The sequence below is a fragment of the Ischnura elegans genome, chromosome 11 (genome assembly GCF_921293095.1).
Source record: "Ischnura elegans chromosome 11, ioIscEleg1.1, whole genome shotgun sequence".
In the NCBI taxonomy this organism is placed as follows: domain Eukaryota; kingdom Metazoa; phylum Arthropoda; class Insecta; order Odonata; family Coenagrionidae; genus Ischnura; species Ischnura elegans.
The window spans coordinates 58,714,712-58,741,211 of NC_060256.1; the positions used below are offsets into that span (position 1 = coordinate 58,714,712).

The window sequence follows — 26,500 nt, forward strand, 5'->3', positions numbered from 1 at the left end:
ATCCCACTTTAGAAAATTATTGGTGAAAAAAGAATGAAGGTCGCCCGCAAAGTTTTTAATTTCTCGTCTTCTTCCAAAAAAAAAAGTTTTTACGTTAAAATTAATGCAAATTATTCCTTCTGCTCTATGAATCTGTTTGGCAAGACATTACAACGTAAATTTTGGCGTGTTAGTTTCGTTGTATCTATAACTGGGCAACTATATTGTGAATGCTCTTCGGCGCAAGCTAATTGTGAGACAAGAAATATTGAATGGAGACTGATGTTGAGTACTCGACTGGAATTAGCGATGCAATCGCATGGACGGCATATTTTGGAGAAATCCAATTAGTAGAATAGAAAAATTTGCACGCCTTCATAGTAAAAGAACAAATCTGGGTGCATAGTAGGGGTTCCTGCCGAGAACAATGGGCTTGGAGAGCGCGCGAATCGTTGGGTTTATTGCCGTCCGCACGCGGCTTCCACGCCAAGACCAAATGGTTAAACCGTCAGAAGATTATATATACCAAAGAGGCATCGCAATTAATATGGATTTATTTCAACCCACTCTAGATTTAGGGAAAATCCATCCCTTAAACGGACAGCTATGCATATCATACCGAGTTCCCGTGTGCCTACTCTGAGTATGGGCGCGAGAGAACCGCCCTACATCATTTTTCTCTACCACGAAAAAATCGGAAGGGCGCAAGAGCAAGATTTTTCTTTTCCCAATAATGATACAGACTTCAATTTAACTCCTGGTGTAAATATCTCAGGAGCGGCAAGCGGCGGTGACTACTTTCATCCTAACATTAGGTAAAAAATTAGCGAAAAAGTTATATTTTAAACGAATCATAAAGTTAATAAAAAAGCACTGACTGTAACAAAATTTCGCTTTTGATTAATTATAAAAATAGTACTAACACCATAAACCATTAAAAATTCCGAATTATTAACTGCGTTCCATTTATTGGGGGAACAAACACTGAAATAGTTGGTAAAATTCGCGCACTCAAGACTTCATTAGTTTTTGTTGATTTTTGGCGACATGTAAAAATTGAACAAAATTATTCTGAAAAAAGATAACATCAGTTTTACATGCCATAGAAATTCCAAAATGCTGATATACTATTCCCGTTGCGAAATGAAAAAGTCGATATTTTGATTTATGGCCCGCTTTCTTCGATTTCATCCCACTCTGCGCCGGCTCAACAACATAGCTACTTATCATTTGACCGCTGAATATCCGGCGTGTGTGCAAGCAGCGCTTAGCCGGTAAAATATCGGCCGGTATTTTCCCGGCCTTCCAAAATCGGTGTGTGTGCAAGGGGCCTTAGTTTGTCTAACGCATGAATCACACGATCATCGTTTCCATCCCGTTGGAAGGACAGTACCAGCGATCGCTCCAGCGATAAGAGGAAAAAATGACCGTGTCTCCCAATCATTTTCCGCGATGGCTCGAGGGATAGGCTTCCCATCCCTTTTTCCATCACTTTGCACCTCCCTTTTTACGCAGCGGAAACCATAGCTGGAACCGTCCTTCAGTCAACTAGAACGCAAGGCCGCTAACAGCGATTGTAACGACACTCTTGGCATTTAATTGATTGACATCTGCAAATACGGAAAGCAACGGAAAAAAGCGATGGAAAAAGAAACGGTGGGAATGAAATTGTGATTCAGACTATCATGGGTCGACCGATCACTTTTGGTAGCTGAAAACCTATCGCTGGAGTTATCAATGTGAGGGAAAAATTGTCATGTGATTCAGGCTTTAGATTCTGTCGTTTACAATTTCCCGCGCCATGGAAACAATGGAAAACATAAGTCGTCCCCAAATGTAACGTATAGGAAATGCAGGGAACAGAAGGAAAATCAAAGAAAGAACTTCAGTCGACTTTGGAGATTCTATACCCTGCGCCTGCAAGGTCCCGGTGTTGCATATCTAATGGACACAACAGTCGATGGCAACAACATAGATAACCAGAATCCAAACGATGGAAGTAGAGAAGACGCATCACTGCCGGTAAGTCAGTCAATTATCAACTAGTTCGCGTATACTGATATAAAATTTATTTACTAAACGTGCACAATTTGAGATTATGAACTATAAATAAAATCGGAAACTAACGATGCTTATAATGCTAATGCTATTATATTCCTGAATAGCGTGATATGTGAGAAGCTTGTGTAGTATTTTAACTTGATACCTACGTGTGGGTGTTATTTCGGGTAGATCATTTTTCTTTTCTTCCACAACATTAGCTTCCACAACATTAGGTCAGCAACCGTCAAAAACGTTTTATCCTCGTTACGAAATAACAACTCTCTCTCACTCCCAACGAAGAGAAGTCGTTAGTCATGAATACTGATCCGAGCAGTACCACAGAAAGAACAAGAAAAATGTTCAACTGCTACAGCCGAGGCCTTCGCTCCAGCTGTAGAGATTGCATGGCGCATCGGACCCTAAGAAATCACTAAAGTTATTCTTTTTATTCAGAAAAATAAATTAATTACTGTTAAAAGAGCAATAATCGAGATGAAGTTGTGCTTTTGACGTAAATAACACGCTGATTTCGAGAAATGAACATTCAACCATTGCTCTATAATATTCTGGACTAGGCACATGACATTCACTTCCCTACAAATCAACGAATTCTAATGCCTCAAAGAGCGTGAACAGGGTCGTCGCGAAGAGAGAATGGGGCCAAAGCGCTACCTTCAGGTAACCCCGGAGGGGACCCCAAAAATATTTTCATGGATTTTACAGCTGATGGACGGGATGGGGAATCGTCGGGAGAGAAAACACTTCCTAAAGCCCCCCTATTTCATCTGGGCGACCGAATTGGTATCCTCTTTGTCGAAGCTGTCGACCGAATTGGTATCCTCTTTGTCGAAGCTGTCGACCGTCATTGGAATATTCACTAAACGGTTAATCATACACCTCAAAGCGGCAGGTCTGTGCGAATGGTGGAATCTACAGGAGTAATCACACCTGTAATAGTTTCTTCCATGTATATACATAGACCATATTTACCACATTCATTTGACCATTTAAATCCAGAAAATTGTTTTTTTCCCCGCCATATTCAAAAAATGTTATCTTGTGAAAATTCTTAATCTTTTATCTAGTTATACAAATGGATGGAATTTAAAAGATGTTAAAATTACCCAATTGACGCATCGAGCCCGTTTTATGTCTGGTACCCTCTTACCAGATAAGAATTTTGATCTGTCAACATGAAGACCTTCAAAATTTTGAATTTTCTGGCAACCATCCCGTACTTTTTGGACTAAGCAATTGATTCATGGTACGACCTTAAACAGGAATTGATAGTAAATGATATGATATAATGTTGCCAGTTAATCTGCCGTTTTCTTCCCTCATTTTTACTGATTTCACTCTCAAAATCGCGTTTGCACAGCAATTCTTTCCCATCACTCCTCCCATCTTACCTATCCACGAAAAACAATAGCATTCATAGACTATATTTTTGGTGGAGCAAAAATTAATGCAACGTTAAGAAATTTTTAAACAGGCACACTCCATGATATTTCAAAACTGAATTGAATGGCCTCTAAAAAAATTATGTACGAAAATACAATAGTACTAGCAAATGGATAGGAATTACTACAATAGCTGTAAGCCAAATAACTCATAAGCTTAAATTAAACCTAATAAAAACTTTCCCCATTTTGGAAGTGGATCTAGGCCCCCTTAGCCCGGCCATACATATACATGCCTTTGATGAAAAATCATTAGGGAATGACTCTTCAACCACCCATAAAATCCCCTCTTCTTGAGCAACTTTTCGTGAGGGGTAAGAATGGAAAATAGATTTTATCACTCTCTATCTCCCGGTAAGAACTATGGTTAATAATGCCAAAAGACATTAAATTCCTTTAAAAAAATAGACATTATAAACCTTTAAAAAATTTGGCCTCTGAATTTATGGACATCCGTGATGCTCACAACCACAATTTTCATGAAAAATTATGAAGCAATGTCCCAAACATGAACGTTCATGAGATACAAACACATTTTCTGGACTTTGTTTTTAATAAAATAAAAGAAGCATGAGCATTGAAGCCATGGTAAAACTACATTGACCATGCATCCCAATCAATGTACTGCTCCTCTTCAAAGTAAGTGATGGCGTGGATTAGTCCGTGTGAATTCTCATTGTAATAAATGCCAAGTGGTGAGTGCCACTGCCTGAATTTATCATTCATCATGACTCAATTGTCAAGACTACAGACTATACCAGTATGAGCAAAATGGGTAAATTCATAGTCGACTCTTTGCCATTGGCTAAGCTTTAACTTTCTAAGCTTAGCATATAGCCTTAGTCTCTGTATGAATTTTAAAGCTAAGCTAAGCTTTAAAATTCATACACTTACAATTTACTGATTTCATTTACTAACTGGCCTTGGATACACTGTATGGTAAATTTAGATACAACTTGATACAATTCTTTGTTTTTTTCTTCATTTACCAACTCCAACAATGTATTCAATTCAGATGCTCCAAATTCAAGGCACTAGTACCATTTTTCTTTGCCTGCCATACGCCATATTTTTAATAAGAGGAGTGGTCCTAAGGCCTTGCTAAGCTGGGTCTCAGAGGGGCCATCTATAGCCGATGTCCAGTTGTTTGCATTGAAAAATCCACGCCAGCTATACCTGAAGTTAGGTCTTCTACCAATGAAAATCCTCATCGGCTCCTCTCCACGTTTGGCGCAAGAGGTTTAAAAATGGAAACTGATACAGCTTTGAAGCATTATTTCACTTCCTACAAAATTTTTCTGAAAACTCCATATTCTTTTTCCACCAAACCAGTGGCGGCTGGTGGTAATTGATCTAGGGTGTGCATTAGAGCAGATATAGGATGATTTAATTATATCATGTTAATACTAATCCATGAGCATCATATTTCATCGTAATAGTATACATAGCAAGCAAAACCACTGGTATATTCTACCCTTAAAATTGCATGAACAGAAATAATATTAGCATGCATGAAAATAATTATTCCATACACACCTTTACAAGTGACGGTAGGTGAAATTCATTCTCCCTTCCTTACACTCTATGAGCAAGTAGTGTAGAAAACGGCCATACAGATGACTCTGTACACGGGCTAGGATCCTGGGCGCAGGTAGTGTAGGTGGCGGCTACACCACTACACTACCTGCGAGTCACTCACCAAAAATATGCGCGTGTGCACTCGCATCGTTTCGAGTCTGCTCCCATCACCCATTTGAACTGTACATACCCCCCCCGCATACTTTGTCCCGCCAGAGCACCCTCAAGCGATCGCATAGACCGAAAATGCGCCCGGCACGATGCCACGGGATCGCACACTTGTAGAGCGGTGAGTTCCAAAAGGAGATAGCTGTAGCGTTCGGAGCTTCGTGTTTCTTGCATATGCAGACAGGATTTTTATCCTTCTCGTTGCAAAAGAATAGTTTTCTTTTATAATTCATTCATCTTTGGGTGTGCACTTGCTAACATGCGTATACGCACGCGCCGCCACTGCACCAAACAGACATGGGCATAGCTAGTAGGGTCCCATAGGAGCCTAGCCCCCTCCAATAAGCTTTTTCATGCAACATTTTTACTAGTTTAGAAAGGCAACAGTATATACTCGCATAGTGGGTGGATCTTGAAAAATCCACACCAAGTGATCAAATGGGGCTCAGCCTAATTTCCTGGCTATGCACAATCATGCATTACAGCTCTATACATTCTCCAAATTACTGAATGAATTAATGTAACTAATAACAACTCATAACTCAATCCCATCCACAGGTTGAAAACAATCAGTTGGGAAAAGCACAAAATGAACAAACAGATGAAGATAAACCACAGCTTCGTGCCTGCTATACAAAGAAGTTTTTAAATGTGCCATATTGGTGGTGGCCCACCAATGAGGTCATTTTATGGAGGTTAACAGTTTTACTGATGTTGCTACTCATCTGGGGAGCCATTTGGTCCTCTGTGGGTGACTACGCATCCCCTGGAGGTGGTCTCTTCAACTTCATTGTCGTAATCATGGTGGCCCATTATGTGTCGGTGATTGGCACCTACTGTGCACTTCCGCCCCTTGTTGGAATGCTCCTTGTAGGAGTCTTCTTTAAGAACACTGATCTGATCAGAGTGGAAGGATCAGTACACCCTGAGATTTTGAACCAGTCCAGGTATCAGAGAAAAATTACTTTTTCTTCAAAATTCCTACATAAGAATATATAAACATTTGAAGAAGTGAACTTAGTATGTAGTGGCAATGCTTATGGGTAATTTGAGCAACTCAGAATACCTATAATGAATTCATTGAGCATTTGCTAAATATTCAACCTAAATCATTCACTTTCTGTTTCTAAAAAAATGGGGGAAAAAAGATATTTTACCTAAATTTCCACGTAGAAAATTGCATCAAGGTGTTTAGGAGACTTGGAAGTCTAGCTTTTAATAGACTTGCAAAAGCTACCAAATTAACTGGATGGTGTATGTGAAAATGCCTATCTGCTCAGTGGCATGATGAGGGGATTTGGGGGGTAAAACCTCCCGAAAACTCAAGAGAATTTTTTTTAATAAAAATATTTTAACGTGAAAAATTTTGTAAATAATATTAAGGGGACAGATGACTAACAACAAAACATTTAACTATACACTCAGCCGTAAAACTCACCATTTTGAACCATTTATCTTAAAAAAAATTTCTGGGGAAGGGTCCTCACACCTACCACTTATCCTGGTGGGTATTCATACCCCCCAGATGCCACAATACATATTACTTGCACCTAAATCCCACCCTAGCCTTAATTCCTAGCTGCACCCCTGCATCTGCTGCCATGCTCTAACATCCCACTGAACAATTATTGAGCGTAAAGAGACTAGTCTCTTGAATGCTTCACAGCATTAATGAATAACACAAAGATAGTAATATGGGGAGAGAAAATAATTCGAGGCTGATAAAAAACTAATGAAACAGTATCATTGATGTAGAACTGATTAAATTGTAATTGGAATATTGTGGCACCTAATTCCTATATATTTATTATTTTACAACGTCTATTCAAGTATGTACAGTGATTAGTGGCAAATGGACTACAATTGTATCCTAATTCAGATTGGAAATTGGAGGGGATTGAAAAAGAATCCAACACGGCGAGGGGTCAAAGCAATCTATAAAGCGAACCAGAAAATATGAGGTAGAACTCTATCTACCTTCTCAGCACTTCTCATAACGAGGTATCAGGCATCAGGAAAGTGAGTTTTAGCAAGTTCGACGATACGTATTCCGTCGTTCTTTTGTTTTCCGGGCGGGTCTTCCAGTATTACAATCGTATTATAATTGTATTACAAATTTATATTTCCCTTGTATTTTGCCTTTGTATTACAACTGTATTACGAATCATACTGTAGTACAGTTGTATTACAAAAATCGGTACAATTTGTAAGGGTACAAAAGATTTACCATTTGTATACCAATGGTTGTGCTGTCTGGGAATATCCACTTTGATTTTTTAGCTTCACCACTGGCCCAAAGCAGCAAACGATATCCATCGGATATCCAAATAAGGTTGCTATATCCAAAACAAGTTGTTATTACACCATAGATATTTTGAAAATATTACATAGATATCCTATTTGCAACATCTACGATGGGTAGTTAAAATAGAGTAACATATAGATATCCAAGTTGTAATATCATGATATTAAAAAATTGTTGTTTCAAACAGTATCCATAGATAGCATATGTTTGGCATAGAATTGATGAGCACAAATGTTTTATTTATATGTCTGGGGAATACCAAAAACCATTATACCTACACCCACTACCTACTCATAAGATAATGTGAAGATATCTAAGAGATGCTGTAATATCCACATAATATAATCTGTCCACTCTGTCCTAGATTTCCACTCTTGGATACTGCTGCAACATTGTTTGGTGGGTCCTTTTGATATTTGACAAATATCCATACAACGTTAACTGGATGAACATGGATATTGCGTGGATCCCAGTGAGAAATGGGTGGTGGAATCCACGTGGAACCCACGTGGAATCCACGTTTGATTGGTGGATATTTGGTGGTGGTGGATATTGAGTGGTTGGACCCACGTGGAATCCACGTTGATTTCAAGTGGATTTGTGGTGATTATCATAAAATGTTAAACAGAATTTCTAATTTGTGGAACTTAACTCTCTGGTGACATTGCGTCATTTATCATCCTGAAACCACGCTAGTTATGTGAAAATGTATCGCATATTCTATTTTTATATAATTCGTGGAAAGGCAGCCATGAGAGCACATGAAAAATCGTAGACACATATATTGAAGGTTTAGATATAGAGTGGTTGAGGTTTTAATGGTTTTAGGACAGCACCAACTGCTGTTTTAATTTTTCCACCAAATTTCCACGTGGGTTCCACGTTGATTCCACGACCAAAAACACGTGGTATCCACGTTAATTCTCCACGTGGGTTCCACGTGGATTCCACCACCCATTTCTCACTGGGGACATTCTCCAGAAATACTTCAGAAAGGGTTCAATTAGGGCTCATTAATGCTTTGTGAATATTTTATCACTGAAACATAAACTTAATGGGGCTTAATAATTCAGTTGGGCCTACTGACAATCAGGGTACCGACACTTCAGAAACACCTCAACTTCAGAACCTCAATAAAATTTGGTTCTTTCCTGATGTACAAGTTGAGTATGAGCACAGAGAGCATATTAAAAGAGCAAAAGAGGTGTATTAGGATGTTCCACCAATAGAAATCTTAACAGGCTGAACATAGTCCACTGGAAGATCACATTTATGTTATTATGTCACATTTATGTCACATTATAATCTTCTTTGATGAGACTCTAGTGGTCTCCCAAGAAAATGAGAAAGGAGATCATCTCATCAAATTTCATTCAAATCAGACTGGAGAGGAATAAACTGAGCCATGACACAGGGTACATCCTCCATAAGGAATGGGAACCGTAAATTTAAAAAATAATGTAAAAAATTAGACAAAAATTCCCACTAGATCAGATGACTACAATAGTGCCAGGAGAAAGTCCTGCAAATTTAAATTGCTCTGACAATCGAATAATGTTCAATTGAAACTTCATTAGCAACTTAACAAATTCATACAATGCATAGGAATGTGCATATGGACCACATTTCATAAGGAAGAAAAATGTCAGTTTTTTGCACTAAAATTGTTAAGGGTTGAATTGGCTCGTACATTTCATAATAGATAAATTGAAGATTAAAACTGTTAAACTGAATAGTTAAAGGCATTTAACGAAATGAACAGCTTTAAATCTGAATGCACGTTCAATTATATTCATGAATGCGTGCAGTTCAAACATGCTTTAGAAATTTCTCTTCAAAAATCTTCACTAACTACTCAGGCACCTGGTGAACATTTCATAAATGGTTCAGAGTAAAATTTTTGGAACAATTAATGAACAGCTAATTTTTTCCACAGTTAAAATGTATTTTGATAACCATGAATGAGCCCCTGATTAGGATTATGCACATTAATAATACCATTTATCCTTCATTAATGGATCATTCATAAGGAATAAAATAAATGTGAGGCACTCACCCCCCAAAAAATTATTCCTGCAGAGATATAGCATTAACTCTGGTGCTGATTAGAGCTGGCCTCGGACTGGATCCATCTGCTTTGAAAAAGTTGAGTAAGGTGGTTCCCCGCCTAGCTTTCACCCCCTGCCTGGTCGAGATGACAACCATTGCCTTTGCTTCTCACCTAATCCTCGGCTTACCAATCATCTGGGGCTTCCTCATGGGGTAAGCTCATTGATTCCTTTAAGAACATGACAGTCAGCACATTACGATATGAATCACAACTGGCTTTTCAAATAAAATAAATCCCTTAATGAATACTGTAAAATGAAGGAATAAAAACAACATCTATGGGAGTGCAGAAAGTTCGGCATCCATTTTGTCCTTACTCTGGATGTTTGTCGGCCTGGCTATAAGAAACCCATAACAAGCTTACTTGATAAGCGCCTTCTTTATTTCTTCCTTTCACCATATCTCTATGACTTACAATGTGCTAGCTGGGTAATTGACGGTGAACATTTTTTTGGATTTTATTCCTGGCCCAAAATCCATATCTTAATCCACAATATGTACCCAGTGGCTATGTTTCTTGTATGACATCAGATTCGACATATAATGGGTAGGACTCCTACAATCTCACTAAAATTAATACAAGCATGTTCAAGAGCAATTACAACAAAACAGTGTGCTTAATGTTCCACATTTTTTTTAATTTTTAAAACTAGGGACACCCTATAATGTGCATGTTTGGTCATTTCAGGAGTGTGCTTGGTGCTGTATCACCTGCTGTGACAGTACACTATCTTCTGGCTCTCAAAGAGAAAGGATTTGGAGTAGAAAAAGGCATTCCTACTCTCATTGTAGCTGCCTCAAGCATTGACGACATCCTAGCCATCACTCTTTATGGAGTTATATCAGCAATAATATTTTCAACAGGTAGGAGGAAATTCAGTCAATCATTTCCAAGTAAAACAGCACACAAATGTTGTCTTCAAAGACAGGGTAATCACTTACTTATTGATCAGCATCAGATGAACAAATAGACTTAGCATGCACCATCTTTATTCAACAGGACATACACTTACACGCTCAATACAGGACCCCCGAACCAATGAACATTGAAAAGCAAAACAAAACTAGTAGGAAGCTCTAAATTAAAAGTGGCAAACACTAACAAGAGAACAATTGATCACACAATGTTGGAATCACAAAGAAAGAACAAATATGACCATCAACAAAGGCCTTCACGCAACTAACTCATGCGGGACTCAAACTTGCACACTTTGGCCCCGCAGACAAGGCCGTAACACTACTGCTGCCGCACAAAATATGAAATAATAAAAAAAAACAGGAATATTCCTACTGTTCTCCACTCTTCAACTTTTGAAATTGCAACAAACGTAAAATAAGCTACTTCATTTTTTTATACATCCATATGAAAGTTTGAAAGTTTTGCAGGTCATAGAAAAATTTATGAGTAAATTTAATTGAAATTGAGATACTAAGGTTGATATGGTGGAAATGTTTCATCATGTACTGATGAAAGAATAGCAAATTTTTACTTATTTAAAACAATTTAATGAGACAACTAGACATGATAAACTGTCTCTCAAAAATGATACAGTGTATAAAAACTATAGTAAGATGCAAGAATTTCCATGAAAATTGTTACCCGGTCTTCTTTAAGCTCACAGGCAGCAATGTGCGTGTGTGGAAAATAAGAAAGAAACTAATTTGCAGAGTAAACTGCAAACGTTACAAAACTGTTGATAATATTATTATAAGATTTTTTCACATTTTTGATGCAGAAAAAGTGTGGACATCTATTGTTACGAATACATATTGTTGCATGGATTGTTACATCAAGAGTGTACCCAGAATCATAACTAGGGGGGGCCAGCCATGGGATTTATGAGCTATACCATTTTTCCGAACTGACGGCGGCTGGGTGGAAAATAGAAACTAGCCAATGAGAAGGGCTGACCCTTCCACCTCTCCGTTCCCCTCCATCCCCTTCCCTTTTCCCCTCCATCCGGCTGACCAGCGCTGCCATCCTTGGGAATAACGGTACTTTCGGGGGCGGCAGAACGAGTGCTGTGCGATCTCCAAAGATTCAGCTTGGCAACACTGCTACCTGGAGAGCGATGTACACTGCTCGGAGTTCGGAGAGAGACTGCGGGCTCTTCCTCACTTTCTCCTGTCGCTCTTCTGTGATTGGCTAGAAGAGTGGGTGGGTTGCGAGCACGCTCAAGGTCAGCCGCCGTCAGTTCAGAAAAATGGTATAATTTCCTCGAAAAAATAGTTTTATTTTAGTTACATATCTTATACTAAAATATATAATTTTTTATGGGTTAAAAGAAAATTTGTTGAAAACTTTCACTTCAATTCAGTAATGATTTTGCTTAAAGACTTTTGCGATTTTTGCTTCTTGGGGGGCCAGCTGCCCTCCACCCCCCAGCCCCTCGCTGGGTACGCTCATGTGTTACATTGTGGTTATCCAATGCATATTTTGTGGTGGGTGGGACGTTGCCATGAGAAAATATATTAAACATATTATGTAAATATTATTTACAGATTTCAATGGAATAACACATATTTGCATACAATGCATATTATTCACATGTTATGTACTTAATCAAAGGAATATTATTTGCAATTTATACATATCCATTTATGCAACTTTCACATGGTATAAATTTTGAGTGTGCTTACAATTAGTGGGTAGTGATCTTTAATCATAATCAAAATTGGAAAATAGCCATTTATTCAACAGTACATGAATCACATAACACTAGCAAGAATCAGGTTTTAAGGCTTTTCTCATCCAAATTTATCTCATAATGCCTCATGCAACTCCATGCTTCATGGATAAAATACAAAATTATTGCAATTCACACATAAGCAAAATCCATTAACATAAGGGCTAATAACTTTTAATGAAAAAGAGCCACTTAATCAAAGTATTTCCCTAGTAGTAGTTCAATAGAAGGGCCAGCCAGAGATTTATGGCAGCCTGGGACATTGGTCTATTTGGACCTCCCCTACCACCTATAAAAACCAGCAAATATTTTTTTAGGGACTACCTCCACCTAACTGGCCCTGTACCCAGTGGCGGATACAGATGGTGGGCATGGGGGGCGCGCGTCCCTCCCTTGCGGATCCGGCCGTATTGCCAAACATTGCAGAACCACAATTGTGACTTTTTTATATCATAAGATGGCATTGTCTTATAAATGTGTATAATTACTTTAATTAAAATTTTATTTTACTCTGCCTGTGACTTGATTATTTTTTAACACGATAAAGTAAAGGCAACTCAATATATCTTTTGCGCCCCCCCCTTGAGTGTTTTCTGTATCCGCCACTGCCTGTACCAGGGAAAATTTTTCCCTTAAGGTAAAATATTTGCCTGAACTATTTCACAAACAGAATAAATATGAAAGTTTATACACTGATATTTTCTAAATTTTCACAATCACAGGTTCTGTAGCTCAAAAGGCATTGAGAGGACCAACAGAAGCACTGATTGGTTTGACGTTTGGATCCCTCCTTGGAATTGTTGCAATGTACTTGCCATTAAAAAATGTGGTGAGTGGCACCATCACTTTTTCAAAACAAATTTGTAAATAATGTTAAAGCATCATTGTTTCCTTTTTAGCTTTTATCCTTGCTCATTAGTAGAGATGCGTGAAAATTGCAAATGCGATAAATGCGATATAGATGCGATGTGCGCAAATAAATGCGACATAGATGCGATGACTGGACTTTTATGATATTTTTACGCAAATTTGCCTTTTCGACGGCAAAATTCGTACATTTTGTGCTGAGCGCAGTTTAAATACTCCGCCGACACTCACCGCTTAAAGCGTTTGAGCGACTGGCCAGCTGCTAGTTGGCTGGGACTCTACGTGGCCGTGAACTACAAGTGGGCGCAGGCAAGCTACACCTCCGCCACTATGTGTCTTATTCCTTAATTTATTATTGTTCTACAAGATAATTATTTAAAATATTCTGTATTTTGTCATATAATCCTGTTTCCCTACATTTTATCGTCATCTACCATATTATGAAAATAAAAAAATAGACGCTACAAAATGCGATAAACTGTTATTGAAAGTGCGATAAAATGAAAATGAAAGTGCGATTTTCACGTATCTCTACTCATTAGTGATGAAACACAAAGGGTGGTAAGGATAGGTATGGGTAGATATCACCCCTGACTAATTTGAGAGCACCCTCATACATGCCACACATTCAGAGTATTGGAATCCCTCTGGACTGTGGAACACCAGTGTTTTGGTTCATTTACTTGTTCAGGGCAGTTGCGGCTCATGAGTCAAATGCTGGGAGGGGCACACACCACCAAGGGTTAAAATTCTTGAATATTTTGGGTATTTTAGTGAGTTTCTCAGGAAATCTGGAGACCACTAATAAACAAAACAATCACTAACACTAAAACACTAAAAATCACGAACTCAATTAGCTCAACTACAACTAGGCCTATTTACATTAAAACAATTTACACATTATAAGTCAATGTATTCTGCAACACTGCAATACCAAGATTATACGTTCGCCGGGCGGCGCGGCGATGTCAACTCACTAGATACATACGTCATTCTGCGCATGCTCAGGCGGCATCCCAAGACTGCCATAAGGCACAAGCTTAGACGCGTCACAGCACCAGTAGCCCACACCACTATCACTCTCCATATAACTGCATGGTGATGGATTGGGACGTTCTAGCCAGTGCCCCACGGCTACAAATACGAACTTCTCGCACTATTTTTGCGTGTTTTTCCTATATTTTTGATGTATGCGATTGAAAAAAAAACCTTGGTTAATAGATGTATAATTACAATTGAATGGGTATTTAATTTTTTGCCTTTTTCAAATCTTTAGGAGGGGCGGCGACCGAAATGAGCATTCCACCAAAAGAAAGATCTAAAAGGGTTATTGTTTTTCAAGGTCCAATAGGTAGTGAAGTAAAAACCTGCATAAAAATCAGATGAACCTTCCATCATAGATGCTGCGCAGTGTCTCTAATATTGCCTTCAATCATGCTGCATCACTTCGTTCAGTTCTGAGCACACACCCAGTGAGAAATGGGTGGTGGAATCCACGTGGAACCCACGTGGAGATGTAACGTGGATACCACGTGTTTTTGGTCATGGAATCAACGTGGAATCCACGTGGAAATTTGGTGGAAAAATTAAAACAGCAGTAGGTGCTGTCCTAAAACCATTAAAACCTCAACCACTCTATATCTAAACCTTCTATATATGTGTCTACGATTTTTCATGTGCTCTCATGGCTGCCTTTCCACGAATTATATAAAAATAGAATGTGCGATACATTTTCACATAACTAGCGTGGTTTCAGGATGATAAATGACGCAATGTCACCAGAGAGTTAAGTACCACAAATTAGAAATTCTGTTTAACATTTAATGCTAATCACCACAAATCCACTTGAAATCAACGTGGATTCCACGTGGGTCCAACCACTCAATATCCACCACCACCAAATATCCACCACTCAACGTGGATTCCACGTGGGTTCCACGTGGATTCCACCACCCATTTCTCACTGGGCAGTTAGCATATTAGTTAGAATAGTTTAGCATAGCAGTTAGAATTTGTTTTCTTCAGAATGAGGAGCAAAAAGCAGTTGAAATTCATCAACAAATACATAATGTGTGAGGTGAAATTTCAATGAGTGAAAGCAAAGTGTGACTTTGGCACAAGAACTTCAAAGCAGGATGAATAAAGCAGGGTAGATATTCATGACATAGGCGGTCATGGAAGGCAGTAAGTGTCAACCAATGATCTTGTTGAGCAAGTAAGTGGTCGATGCAATTCAAGAAAATCGTTGGTTCATAATTTCTATAATGAGTCCTTATATAAAATTATGAAATTTTAAGGTCAGGTTTCTACACCATTGTGAGTGAGAGACTTCAGTACCACAAACTGTGTGTGAGATAGGTTCCCAAAATGCTGGCCAACCATCACAAAACAATGATAATGGTCACCTCCCTAACGTTTCTCCAGCACTACCATGATGAAGGAAAAGATGTTTTGAACAAAATTGTCACAGGGGACAAGACATGGGTCCATTTCAAAACTGAAGAAACAGAAGACCAATCCAATCTGTGAACACATTCTCATTGTCCCAGTAAATCTAAGAAGTTCAAGTCAACCTTCTCCAACAAAAAGTGTATGACTACTATGTTTTAGGACCAGAAAAGTGTTCTCTCAGTAGAATTCGTAGAATGTGGAATGATCATCACCGCAGCCTCATACTGCGTGACTCTTCTACGTCTGTGAAGGGCAATTCAGAACAAGCAGAGAGGAATGTTATTATCAGGCACTGCCTTTCTCCAATACATACAATGCTCGGCCACATACTGCAGCTGCACCAAAGGAGCTCCAGAAGCATTTTCGTTGGGAAGTGTTTCATTACCCACCACACAGCCCAGATTTGACTATCTATTTCAAAAACACAGAAGTAAGGAAACAATTCATCAGAACTTACATCTGGAGTATGCTTCTTAACAAAAGGATGGACACAGACAGAACCAGAGAAAGGACTTTCAAAATGAGGTGCAACAGAATAATGATGAGGATCAAATGCATCAATCAAGTCATGAGGAAGTACTAAGAAGAATAGAAGAGAAGCCTCATGAAAACCTTGATAAGAAGATATAACAAACTTATCCGCCACATCTTGAGACATGACGGCCTGATGAAGACAATCGTTGAGGGACAATTGGATTGCAAGAACGGAAAAGGAAGACCTTGAGGACAAGGGCAATTGTTATGTCCCTCTCGTCAATCAATGATTAATCATTGAGGGACAAGTAGGTGGCAAGAACAGAAAAGACCTCAAATAAAATACATGGAACAAGAAGGATGTGAAGGATAAGAAATACTCCCCAGACGGCACAGAATCCTCTGTATCTAATTCGTGTGCAGATCCATTAACTACCGCTCCGTCGTTTTTCGTCAATGGATACTATCTGCATACGAATTAGATACGGAGGATTCTGTGCCGTCTGGGTCAGGTCTGAACATATTGGCTGATAAGAGAATTGAGAGGAGAGTAGCATCAAACTAATCCTAGGACCAATGATGATGATGACGAAAAATAAAATATTTGAAGGACAATCAATGCATGTCATGGCCATGACCTCGAGCATGATTCATTAAACCAATTCAAACTACTATATTTAATTTTTTTATTTAACCCAATTCAGGGATTACTCTGGCCCCCTTAAGTAAGCTCCAGGATAAAAATAACTGAATGCTAAGTACAAACTTCTTGTGCTATATAACCATAAGTTTTCAAAATATGGATTATATAAACAGAAAAACTTTTCTGGGCAAAATACATTTGGTAAAAGTACAAATCACCATGAGTGCAAAATATGCTAGATTTTTGACTAAGATTTTAAATTAATTTGGCAAAAATTTTGACTTACATTGGCTGTAATTGGCATGGTCTAACATTCCTCGATTAATTTGCAGGATAATGTGGCACTTTACAGAGGTATTATTCTGGCAAGTGGTAGCTACTTTGCAGTCCTTGGGAGTCACCGTTTTGAAATGGTTGGAGCAGGATTTATGGCAGCCATAGTTTCATCCTACGTTGCCGCCTTTGGCTGGAGAAAAAAAAAGTGGCTCGAAGGAGGTGTGAGTCAAAATAAACTAACACTTACACCAGAAATATCCATTTGAGTTCAGTAGCATACTAAATGGTCAAAATCATTATGCAGTGTGTGCAAGATGCCCATTAACTTATTCACAGTAGCAGTGGTGCAGCGAGGGGAGGTTTTGGGGGATATAATCCCCCACAGAGCTCAGAGAAACTTTTAAGTTTAATCCATTTTACCTCATTTGATTAATATACTTAAAGAAGAGTGTAATGATTAATAAAATATCCCTCAGAAAGCCATAAAACGCACCATTTAGAACCATTAATCTTAAAAAATTTCTGGAGGAGGGCCCCCGCACCTCCTGCTTATCCTGGTGGGTATACCACACACCCCAGGTCTAGCTGCACCTAAAAACCCTCCTAGCCGCGCCCCTGCAGAGTAGAGGAAGTAAATGGGCATTTTTTTAAATCTTACCCAATGATACCAATTGGCATCATTGTGCTGATCCAGAAACAGCTGCCACTTATGGAGTGGTCCCAGAGACATTTATAGTGACGGAGTTAAGAATATTAAATTTAAAAAGGTAAAAATTATGCATAACTGACATGTACTGTGACTCTCTTTATTGTCCTCACAGATGGATTAGAATAGCATTACATTTCTCGTATTTATTGCATACACATTAGCAGTGGCGAAACTAGGAATATGCTTTGGGGAGGGGGGGTATGAGGAGCCTGGAAACGACCCCTCTACCCCCACCAGGCAAAAACCCCTAGGGGTCCAATTTTCAAAAATTTTTGAAAAATGACATACCTGGAAATACATTTTCCATCATTTTGTCACTTAAAATTTAAATTTAAGCAGATGCAGTTATATATCAAAACTAGACTACCTATATAGTTTTAAATATTTTTTTATCTCTCTGAGGCTATGGGGGGGAGGGGATCTTTCCCCTCATCCCCCAATAGTAACGCCACTGCATATTAGAGTATATTTCCCTCCCAATAATTTTTTTTTAATTTTGGACAAACACAAGTATAATCAAAATTTTCTTTTGTGAAAATTATGCTCTACGGCTGAAAGTCATCAAATTCTTTAAATTCAAAAATCACAAAGTTCTCGCACACTGATAATAGGAGCGTCCGTAGGGACAAATAAATATTTTGCATTCTTTTTTAGCGCAAAGGAGTTTAAATGAATAATTTGTGGTTCCTCAGGAAGGTATGGCTTTCCAGGGACAACATATATGTATATGTTAATATGATACAATTGTATCATTTTAACATTTTGGCATAAGAATTAGACAGCAGTTAAAATCAGGTGCTTTGCGTACTCAAGTTATTAATCAAAAGATAAATTCATTCCCTACGAGATGAAATTCGTTACAACAAAAAGTTCAACCCAGTACTGATGGTGAGACTGTTTCTTATGCTCAAGTCTTGTCCGTCAGATTGTACATCGCACTTTGCCTGCGATCGAAAAATGTTTTCAATGCAGCATTTCCCGAAAGGAACATACAAGATAGATAAAAGAAGATGCGAAAATCTTCAAACAAAAATTTGCTTTTGATACCTTAAATATTGAAGTGTGAGTGTGTGAGGGGAAAAATGGACTTGAAGTGGGTAACTTTCTCCGCAATAACGGCAATAGCGACATACGCCAGTTAGATCTGTATAAACGATGAAACATTTACATACCATGGAATAGATATCAGATGGTTTTCCACAGTAAAAATGTTCACTCTTTTTAAGAGTATTGCTTTCGGCACGAGAACATTGAACTGCGACTGCTTACATTTCCACTTTCGTCCGTTGCAGTTATTGTACTCGCACGTAACACAAAATCGAGTCCACGTATCAACGTTTAAGTATCTTTTTGTTAAATAAAAAAATGCTGATTCCAACTACAAAACCAACGAAACTGCTTTTCAAAATGCGGTAGACTCAAAAAGTTTCAAATTCACGTCAGTTTCGTTCGTCATCGGTAGACTTCATTTTTTTAACAAAATCATCGCTCAGGGGCTCAGGTCGTGAAACACGTGCTTTGAATTTTCGTCAGGATTGAATTAAGGTCGTTATTTTGGAGGGGGATTGATTATTCTTCACGGCGCCTAAGTGGTAAGCTTCTCATCAAAAATGCGAATGATGTCTGATATGCGAATAATAATCAATATCACATATCCATCAATAATTTTTAAACATTAATAAAATTTAATTTTTAATTTTATTGGCTGAAGTGAAAGGGCAGGCGAATTAATTAGGGAATCGATAGTCCGTAGGCCACTTGGCGGACTGTCACCGGACGTCCTAAACGTGTCCGTGTGCTGTGTGGGATGTTGCCGGTCGCTTAGCGAAGTGTTATTTGGGCATGGTTTTCCACAAATATATATTCAAATATGTGATTTTTAAGGCATATTTTCATCTTCTGAAACAAATTGCCTCGTACAAGAAAAAAAAATTTTCAGCCTTAAGACAATTTTGTCGCACTTAGAAAATTTGAAGCATACAAGCAGGGGCGCAGAGTACACAGAAACCCTGCATATGAGATAAATAGAGGAAAGAAGGCTCTATATCGATATGTATATTCGGTGTATCGAAAATATCGATATTATCATATTCGAAACCAGGGGCAGATCCAGGATTTCTTTCTGGGGGGGACAAGCAAGGCTGCATCCAAGATTTTGTTCCAGGGGGGCACAAGGATACCTCATAATTCAAAACGAGCACAATGATAATGGGACCGTATTAAAAATCTTGCATATTTGTTAAGGGTCTTGGGGGGGCAGGGAGGCATGTGCCCCATGTCCCCCCTAGATCCACCTATGTTAGAAATGTCGAACGCGTTGCTACTCCGTCTCTCTCCCTCCAACACTTACGTTTTTCGGTGTGGTTTTGTGCTCTGCGAATCTTGAATAATATCTATAATTAAAATCTGTCGTGTCATAAATAAATAATTTTTTTCTTTAAAGGTATATTGCGAGTATGTATTATTTTAAAGGGTTGCATAAATGTTGCAGAAGTGTTGCAAATATGTCTCACCAGAGGTTGCGAATACGTTGCCATTACGTACTGCAAAAACGTGGTAGAGACCTTTGACTGGTTTTGCAACGTTGCGATTACGCTGCAGCAACTCCATGTCGGTTGCAGCGCAATATTTTTGCAACGTTTTCACAACACTTGTTTTACAGGGTTACTATCGATAGAGTAGTTGCCAAAATACAATAAGTAGTACTTCTAACTCAGGTACTTTTTGCAAGAACAGCACTGAGATTGCTCTCTTACTTTATAACAGGCAAAACACTCATAAATATATTCTTTGAGATGATGTTCACTTCACTATGGTACGAATAAAGGATCAAAATCAGTACTAATTTTGTATTTTTTTCAGAAAATTGCCATTATATTGCTTTATTGCATTAGACTTACTCTGCATTAGCCCTGAAAACACACTCTACACAAGAATTTATGTCTCCGAGTAATTTCAAAATCATGACAATCCTTACAATATTCATCCTTATATCTAATAGAACTGATTAATACAAGGTAAAATAGTGTTTAAAAATATCCTGTAAGAAGAAAAACTGAACTCACTGACTTTCCTTTCACAGAAACCAGTGCAAAAAGGTTTCACATGTGCTTGGTTGGTAATGCAGCATTTACTCTTTACTCTAATTGGATACCAACTGGATTTTTCACACTTGAAATGGGATGATGCTGTGCTACTACTTGCCTTATTAGCAATTGGTCTCACGGTAAGTGAGTTGGGGTAAATTCTTTCCAGTTGAACAATGCAAGTATCCATATGAAATAGTAAATAGGTATTTGTGGTGGCTATTCTCTGTACTGAAATAAATTATTAGGTCTTGATTGAATTACGCAGTTCAATCAAGACCTAATAATTTATTTCAGTACTCCTTCATAGCTTATGCCCAATAGCTATTTCTTCATTCACCTGCCAGGCTGACCTAGTGCCCGGACAAGTAGACATATCTACGAGCATAGCAGCGATGATAATTCAGACCTGCACATGAATGATGGAATTGCTTTTGGGGATTTACACTGAAAGCATACCATCAATGAAAAGGTCCGGAATAACCTGCAAAACTATGGCCACAGGGTAGTAAACCAAAACGAAATTACCTTGACAAGAAGTTTGGCACACAGGGTAGAATTCTATGACGGTCATAACCTAGAAAGTAAAATTTCCATAGACTTTCACTCTAGGCTTACCATCAGTACTTCACTCAAGGTAAAGGTACCGGTAAAAGAAAGTAAACACTGCAAAATTGAATGACCTATAAGAATGTAGACACCCCTCAAGGCCAGGTTTATGCCAACTCCTTAGAAACCCATCCCTTCAATCTAATTAGATTTTAGGGGATGTCAACATTGTGTTAGAACCAAAGGCAAGATGTAAGACAACTGATTTCCTAATAGTTTAAAATTTCAGATGCATTAGTTGCTTTTGCTAAACCTAAACAATTTACAAATTAATTTTTATTGTTTTAATTCTAAAAGACTTCAAGTGCTCGATCTTAGCTGAGCTCTAGTGATGGAAAGCTTGGCATGGATATACAAATACCTGAAGGTTATATTTATCGATAGGCTAGAAAAATATGATGATTTCATACTATTAAGATACATCATAAAGGCCATGGATAACTTGGTAGCCAAATGGACAGAGATCACTTCGGTACAGATCATAGGGTCCAGGGCTCTAGCCTAAGTGAACTATTCAGACACCCCGAATTTGTATTATGCCCAATATTGATGTCCTATTGTGGGGACAGTGCCAGGTGAATCAGATGTACTTCCTCCAAGTGGGGAAAGGGGAGCAGGAGAGACAGTTTACAGTTCGTTTCTGTCTTTGACTACAGTCACTGTTTGACTAACCTTGTGCAATAATCGTACATCCCTCAATGATGGAGTAATGCAGCCGTTTCTTCCGGTGACTGGCTGTCTCAAGGTGTCATCTCCAGGTTCTAGGGCAGTTTCATCTCCAAATATCCCAGTCCACTGAGCATTATTCCAGTGGTCAATTTCCACTTGGTCAATAGTTCAAAGTGTGGCAGTAGCTACTTCTTTCCACACCATTACATTACTGCTTAGTTCACAGTCTCGAGCAGGGGCGGATCCAGGATTTTTTTCTGGGGGGGCACAAGGGTTTGACAAACAAACGATCTTCTCACACTTGAGATTAAAAGCAAGGTTCAGCAGTTACTGTGCAAAATATTCTCTTTATTTTGACTAGAAATTTGTTATTAATATGAAATTAAATGATTGAGGCACCGTAATGCACAAAAAAAAATGAACGTAATGATAACAGTAATAAAAAATATTGTCTATTTTTTAAGCGTCCGGAGGGGGCACGTGCCCCAGGTAAACACAGGTACTCGTTGCAGCTCTCATTATGATGGCCTGTCTTCTATGGGACTCCTCAATAACAGCAAAGATTCCTGCAGCAAAATTTGTCGATGCCAATCACCATTGTTGCATCAGGTAGAATCTTTTACTTTGCCCTCTAAAGGGTCCACTCAGATATGTATGCAGATATCAGTAGGTTTCCTCAAAACTTCAGCATTCCGGGTAGACCCACTGCAGTGGCCTTCAATAAATGGTTGTCTTCTTCGCGAGATAACCACTCTTAACACGTTGCGTACGGATGGCGAGAATTCTCGTCATTTTTTTCCCGAACGTTCCGGACGGATGACGAAGATTCTCGTCATTTAGGCACGTCAACCTAAACAATTTTAAAGCGTACATTACGTATTCGATAGTACGTTTTCAGTTATTGTTCGTTATTCATAATGAATTGATGCATCATAACGTTTGATTGGGTAAAGTTATATTCTAAACATTAGCTTTTTAACCATGTTTAAACCAATGGCATATTTCCAATCCCAACACCTCCACCCAGAATCGGCATTTCTAGGAATTTAAATACCCCGGTATGTATTAAGAAATCATAGCCCCCATGGCAGGTAATTATCTTCTTTCCACAAGTTTTGCCATTCCCTACCACACAACAACTCTGGTCATATCCCATAAGGAGAAAAACCAAGCATCCCTGGAGTCAAATCAAAAGGCCACTGGGTTCTGTAAGTCTCATGTCATTATGCCAGAATTTGAATAATTAAAAAAATATTTTGAAAGCCTCTTAATACTTAATACAAGTATAGAGTGCACTTTAGTGAATTTACTGTGGAAAGTACAATTTATGTTTCTCCCAGTAGAGACAGTTCTAACCTCAAAATCAATTTATACCATTTGGCATCACTTCCTGACTAAGACCAGGATGATGCTCAATGATGACTGGTCTACTTATGAATACATCCACAGTGAACGTAATAATTAATGATCTTCTTCATTTTCTTTGTGCAATGGATAACTGAAGGTGCGTATAATTGCAACTTTCATTGTGGTGTCTGGAACTGGATTCAACTTGAAGGAACACCTCTTCATTAGCATTGCATGGATCCCTAAGGCAACTGTTCAAGTGAGTTGAGTCAAATTTGAGAAATTTTACTGTAGACCAATAGCACCTGTCTCTCCACTCTCATACCAGGGAGACCCAGACAACTGCTGCTCCAGATCTAATTGTCATGCTCCATGGTGCATATTAGAGGGTACCATGAGGCATCAGAATATTGCTTTAATACTCTAAATGGTTATACTCATTCCTGGAAAATTACTCTCATGTAGTCTTTTTGGGCTTTTCACAGGCTAAATATTTCAATTTGTACCTTGCGGTGATTGCAGGTACTTACCAATCATAGATGCAAATGCAGTTCTTGTAATCAATATGTTTCCCACCTATACATTTCAATTTCCATCTTGTGTGGAGGTGCAGCTAGGAATTAAGGCTAGGGGGGGGTTTCAGATGCAACTATAAACCTGGGGTGTGTGGTATACCCGCCAGGATAAGCGGCCCAGTGAGAAATGGGTGGTGGAATCCACGTGGAACCCACGTGGAGAATTAATGTGGATACCACGTGTTTTTGGTCGTGGAATCAACGTGGAACCCACGTGGAAATTTGGTGGAAAAATTAAAACAGGAGTAGGTGCTGTCCTAAAACCATTAAAACCTCAACCACTCTATAGCTAAACCTTCTATATATGTGTCTACGATTTTTCATGTGCTCTCATGGCTGCCTTTCCACGAATTATATAAAAATAGCATGTGCGATACATTTTCACATAACTAGCGTGGTTTCAGGATGATAAATGACGCAATGTCACCAGAGAGTTAAGTTCCACAAATTAGAAATTCTGTTTAACATTTTATGATAATCACCATAAATCCACTTGAAATCAACGTGGATTCCACGTGGGTCCAACCACTCAATATCCACCACCACCAAATATCCACCACTCAACGTGGATTCCACGTGGGTTCCACCACCCATTTCTCACTGGGGGGAGGAGTGGGCACCCTCCCCCAGAAATTTTTTAAGACAAATTGTTCAAAATGGTGAGTTTTATGGCTTTCTGAGGGATATTTTATTAATCCTTACACGCTTCTATAAGTATATTAAGCAAATGAAGTGAAATAGATTAAACTTAAAAGTTTCTCTGAGCTCTGGGAGGGGTTTTATCCCCTTAAACCCCACCTCCCTGCACCACTGATCATGAATGCAACTCTTGTAATATATGTTTCCAATCAGAGGCGGATCCGGGATTTTCTCTGTGGGGGCACAAGGGTCTGACAGGTCTTCTCATAATTGAGATTAAAAACAGAATGCAACAATTACTGTAGAAAATATTCTCTTTATTTTGAATTGAAAGTTGTTAATACATATTATATTAAATGACTGAGGCTTCATAATACACAAAATAAAACTAAAGTAATGATAACCATATTAAAAAATCTTGTCTCTTTAATAAGCGTCTGGGGGGAGAGGGGAGGGGCATGTGCCCCCCCTAAATTCGCCTATGTTTCCAACCATACTTTCCACATTTTTGTCACTTAAAAAAATTGCTAAATTTCTCCAGGCAGCCCTCGGACCGACCGCACTTAATTTGGTGGAAAAGTTCAATAGAAGTGAAGAAGAAAGATTATACGCTCAGAATATTCTCAACCTTGCGGTACTCGGGATTCTTATCACAGCACCACTTGGAGCAATTGGAATTTTGCTCACAGGCCCACGGTTATTGGAAAAGAAATTGGAACCTGAGGCAGCAGAAGAACCTGAAACTAATGACATATCATCGCCAACCCCACCTCCACAGAAGTGTAGCCTCTTCAGCAAATGCTGTGGAAAGAAAAATGATTCCGAAGACTATGTAACTTCATATGAACTCCACAGAGATAGTATCCTAATTTCAACTGATGGAGCCGAATTCCATCAATATGTTTGATAGGTTATTGTAGAACCATTGGAAATGTTTGACAATGCATAGGAGTGACCATGAAGCAAAAATAAATTCACCGCTTGCTTCAAAAGTATGAGAGAAAATTAGCTTAATTTTCAATAATGATGAAATTATCCCAGATTCATTTTAAGCTGGTGATCGCAGTATCAGTAGAGTATGCTATAAGTTATTTATCACCCAAGCAGCAATCAATATCCCTACAACATCCAGACAACACTTTTGGTGTTAACTTATGACATCCATGCAATGTCCACATTAATCCAATTAACGTTGAATGGATATCTGCCAGATGTCCAAAGGACCCCACAAACTATGTTGCAGAGATGTCCAGCAGTGGACATGGAGGTCCATATTACAACATCTCTTAGATATCTTTACTATCGTAGATAATGGGTGTGCTTATTTTATTTATTTTTATTACCATACAACCGAATACGGCACATATCAGCCAACATCAGGTTTTTCTACAGATTTAACAATTGCATGTGCACAGACAACTATGCTCTTGGTAGGGGCAATCTATCCAGGCGGGACTTGAACCCGTGTCCTCTTGTTTGGCAGGTGAGGACTTTCCCCGTTGCCACCGTGGTCGGCAAACCATAACATTATGGTTTTTGGCAATCCCCAGAGATACATACAAAACATTTCTGCTCTTCAATTATAAACAGAGCATATTTTACAGATGATGTTGTTTGGGATATGGTAATGGTGATAAAAAAGAACAAGTATACTGTATACATTAACTTTTTCTTCAATAATTTTATTTACCCTTATTGTATTTAGACAAACTCTAAGTCTTCTCCTTCACTTCCTTATTTTATCGCGAATGGACTAAATCTATTTAATGTCAATTAAGAATATCAAGTTGTAACGTTTTAATTTCTCACCTTGAAACACAAATACA

At 38.5% G+C, this 26,500-nt stretch overlaps 1 protein-coding gene across 2 annotated transcripts; it reads left to right on the forward strand.

Moving 5' to 3' along the window:
• The first annotated feature begins 1,637 nt into the window (after positions 1-1,637).
• Positions 1,638-26,299, forward strand: LOC124168324 (sodium/hydrogen exchanger 9B2-like). 2 transcript variants are annotated; one of them, XM_046546497.1, is made up of 9 exons: positions 1,652-2,001; positions 5,787-6,175; positions 9,613-9,795; positions 10,331-10,506; positions 13,052-13,158; positions 17,097-17,261; positions 20,832-20,975; positions 23,618-23,719; positions 25,216-26,299. In XM_046546497.1, exons 1-9 carry the CDS (start codon positions 1,924-1,926, stop codon positions 25,579-25,581), a joined length of 1,710 nt encoding a protein of 569 aa, XP_046402453.1. In that variant the 5' UTR covers positions 1,652-1,923; the 3' UTR covers positions 25,582-26,299. The 2 variants fall into 2 exon arrangements, with proteins under 2 accessions (XP_046402454.1, XP_046402453.1); XM_046546498.1 differs by lacking the exon at positions 9,613-9,795 and having other exon boundaries at positions 1,638-2,001.
• The last annotated feature ends 201 nt before the right edge of the window (positions 26,300-26,500 follow it).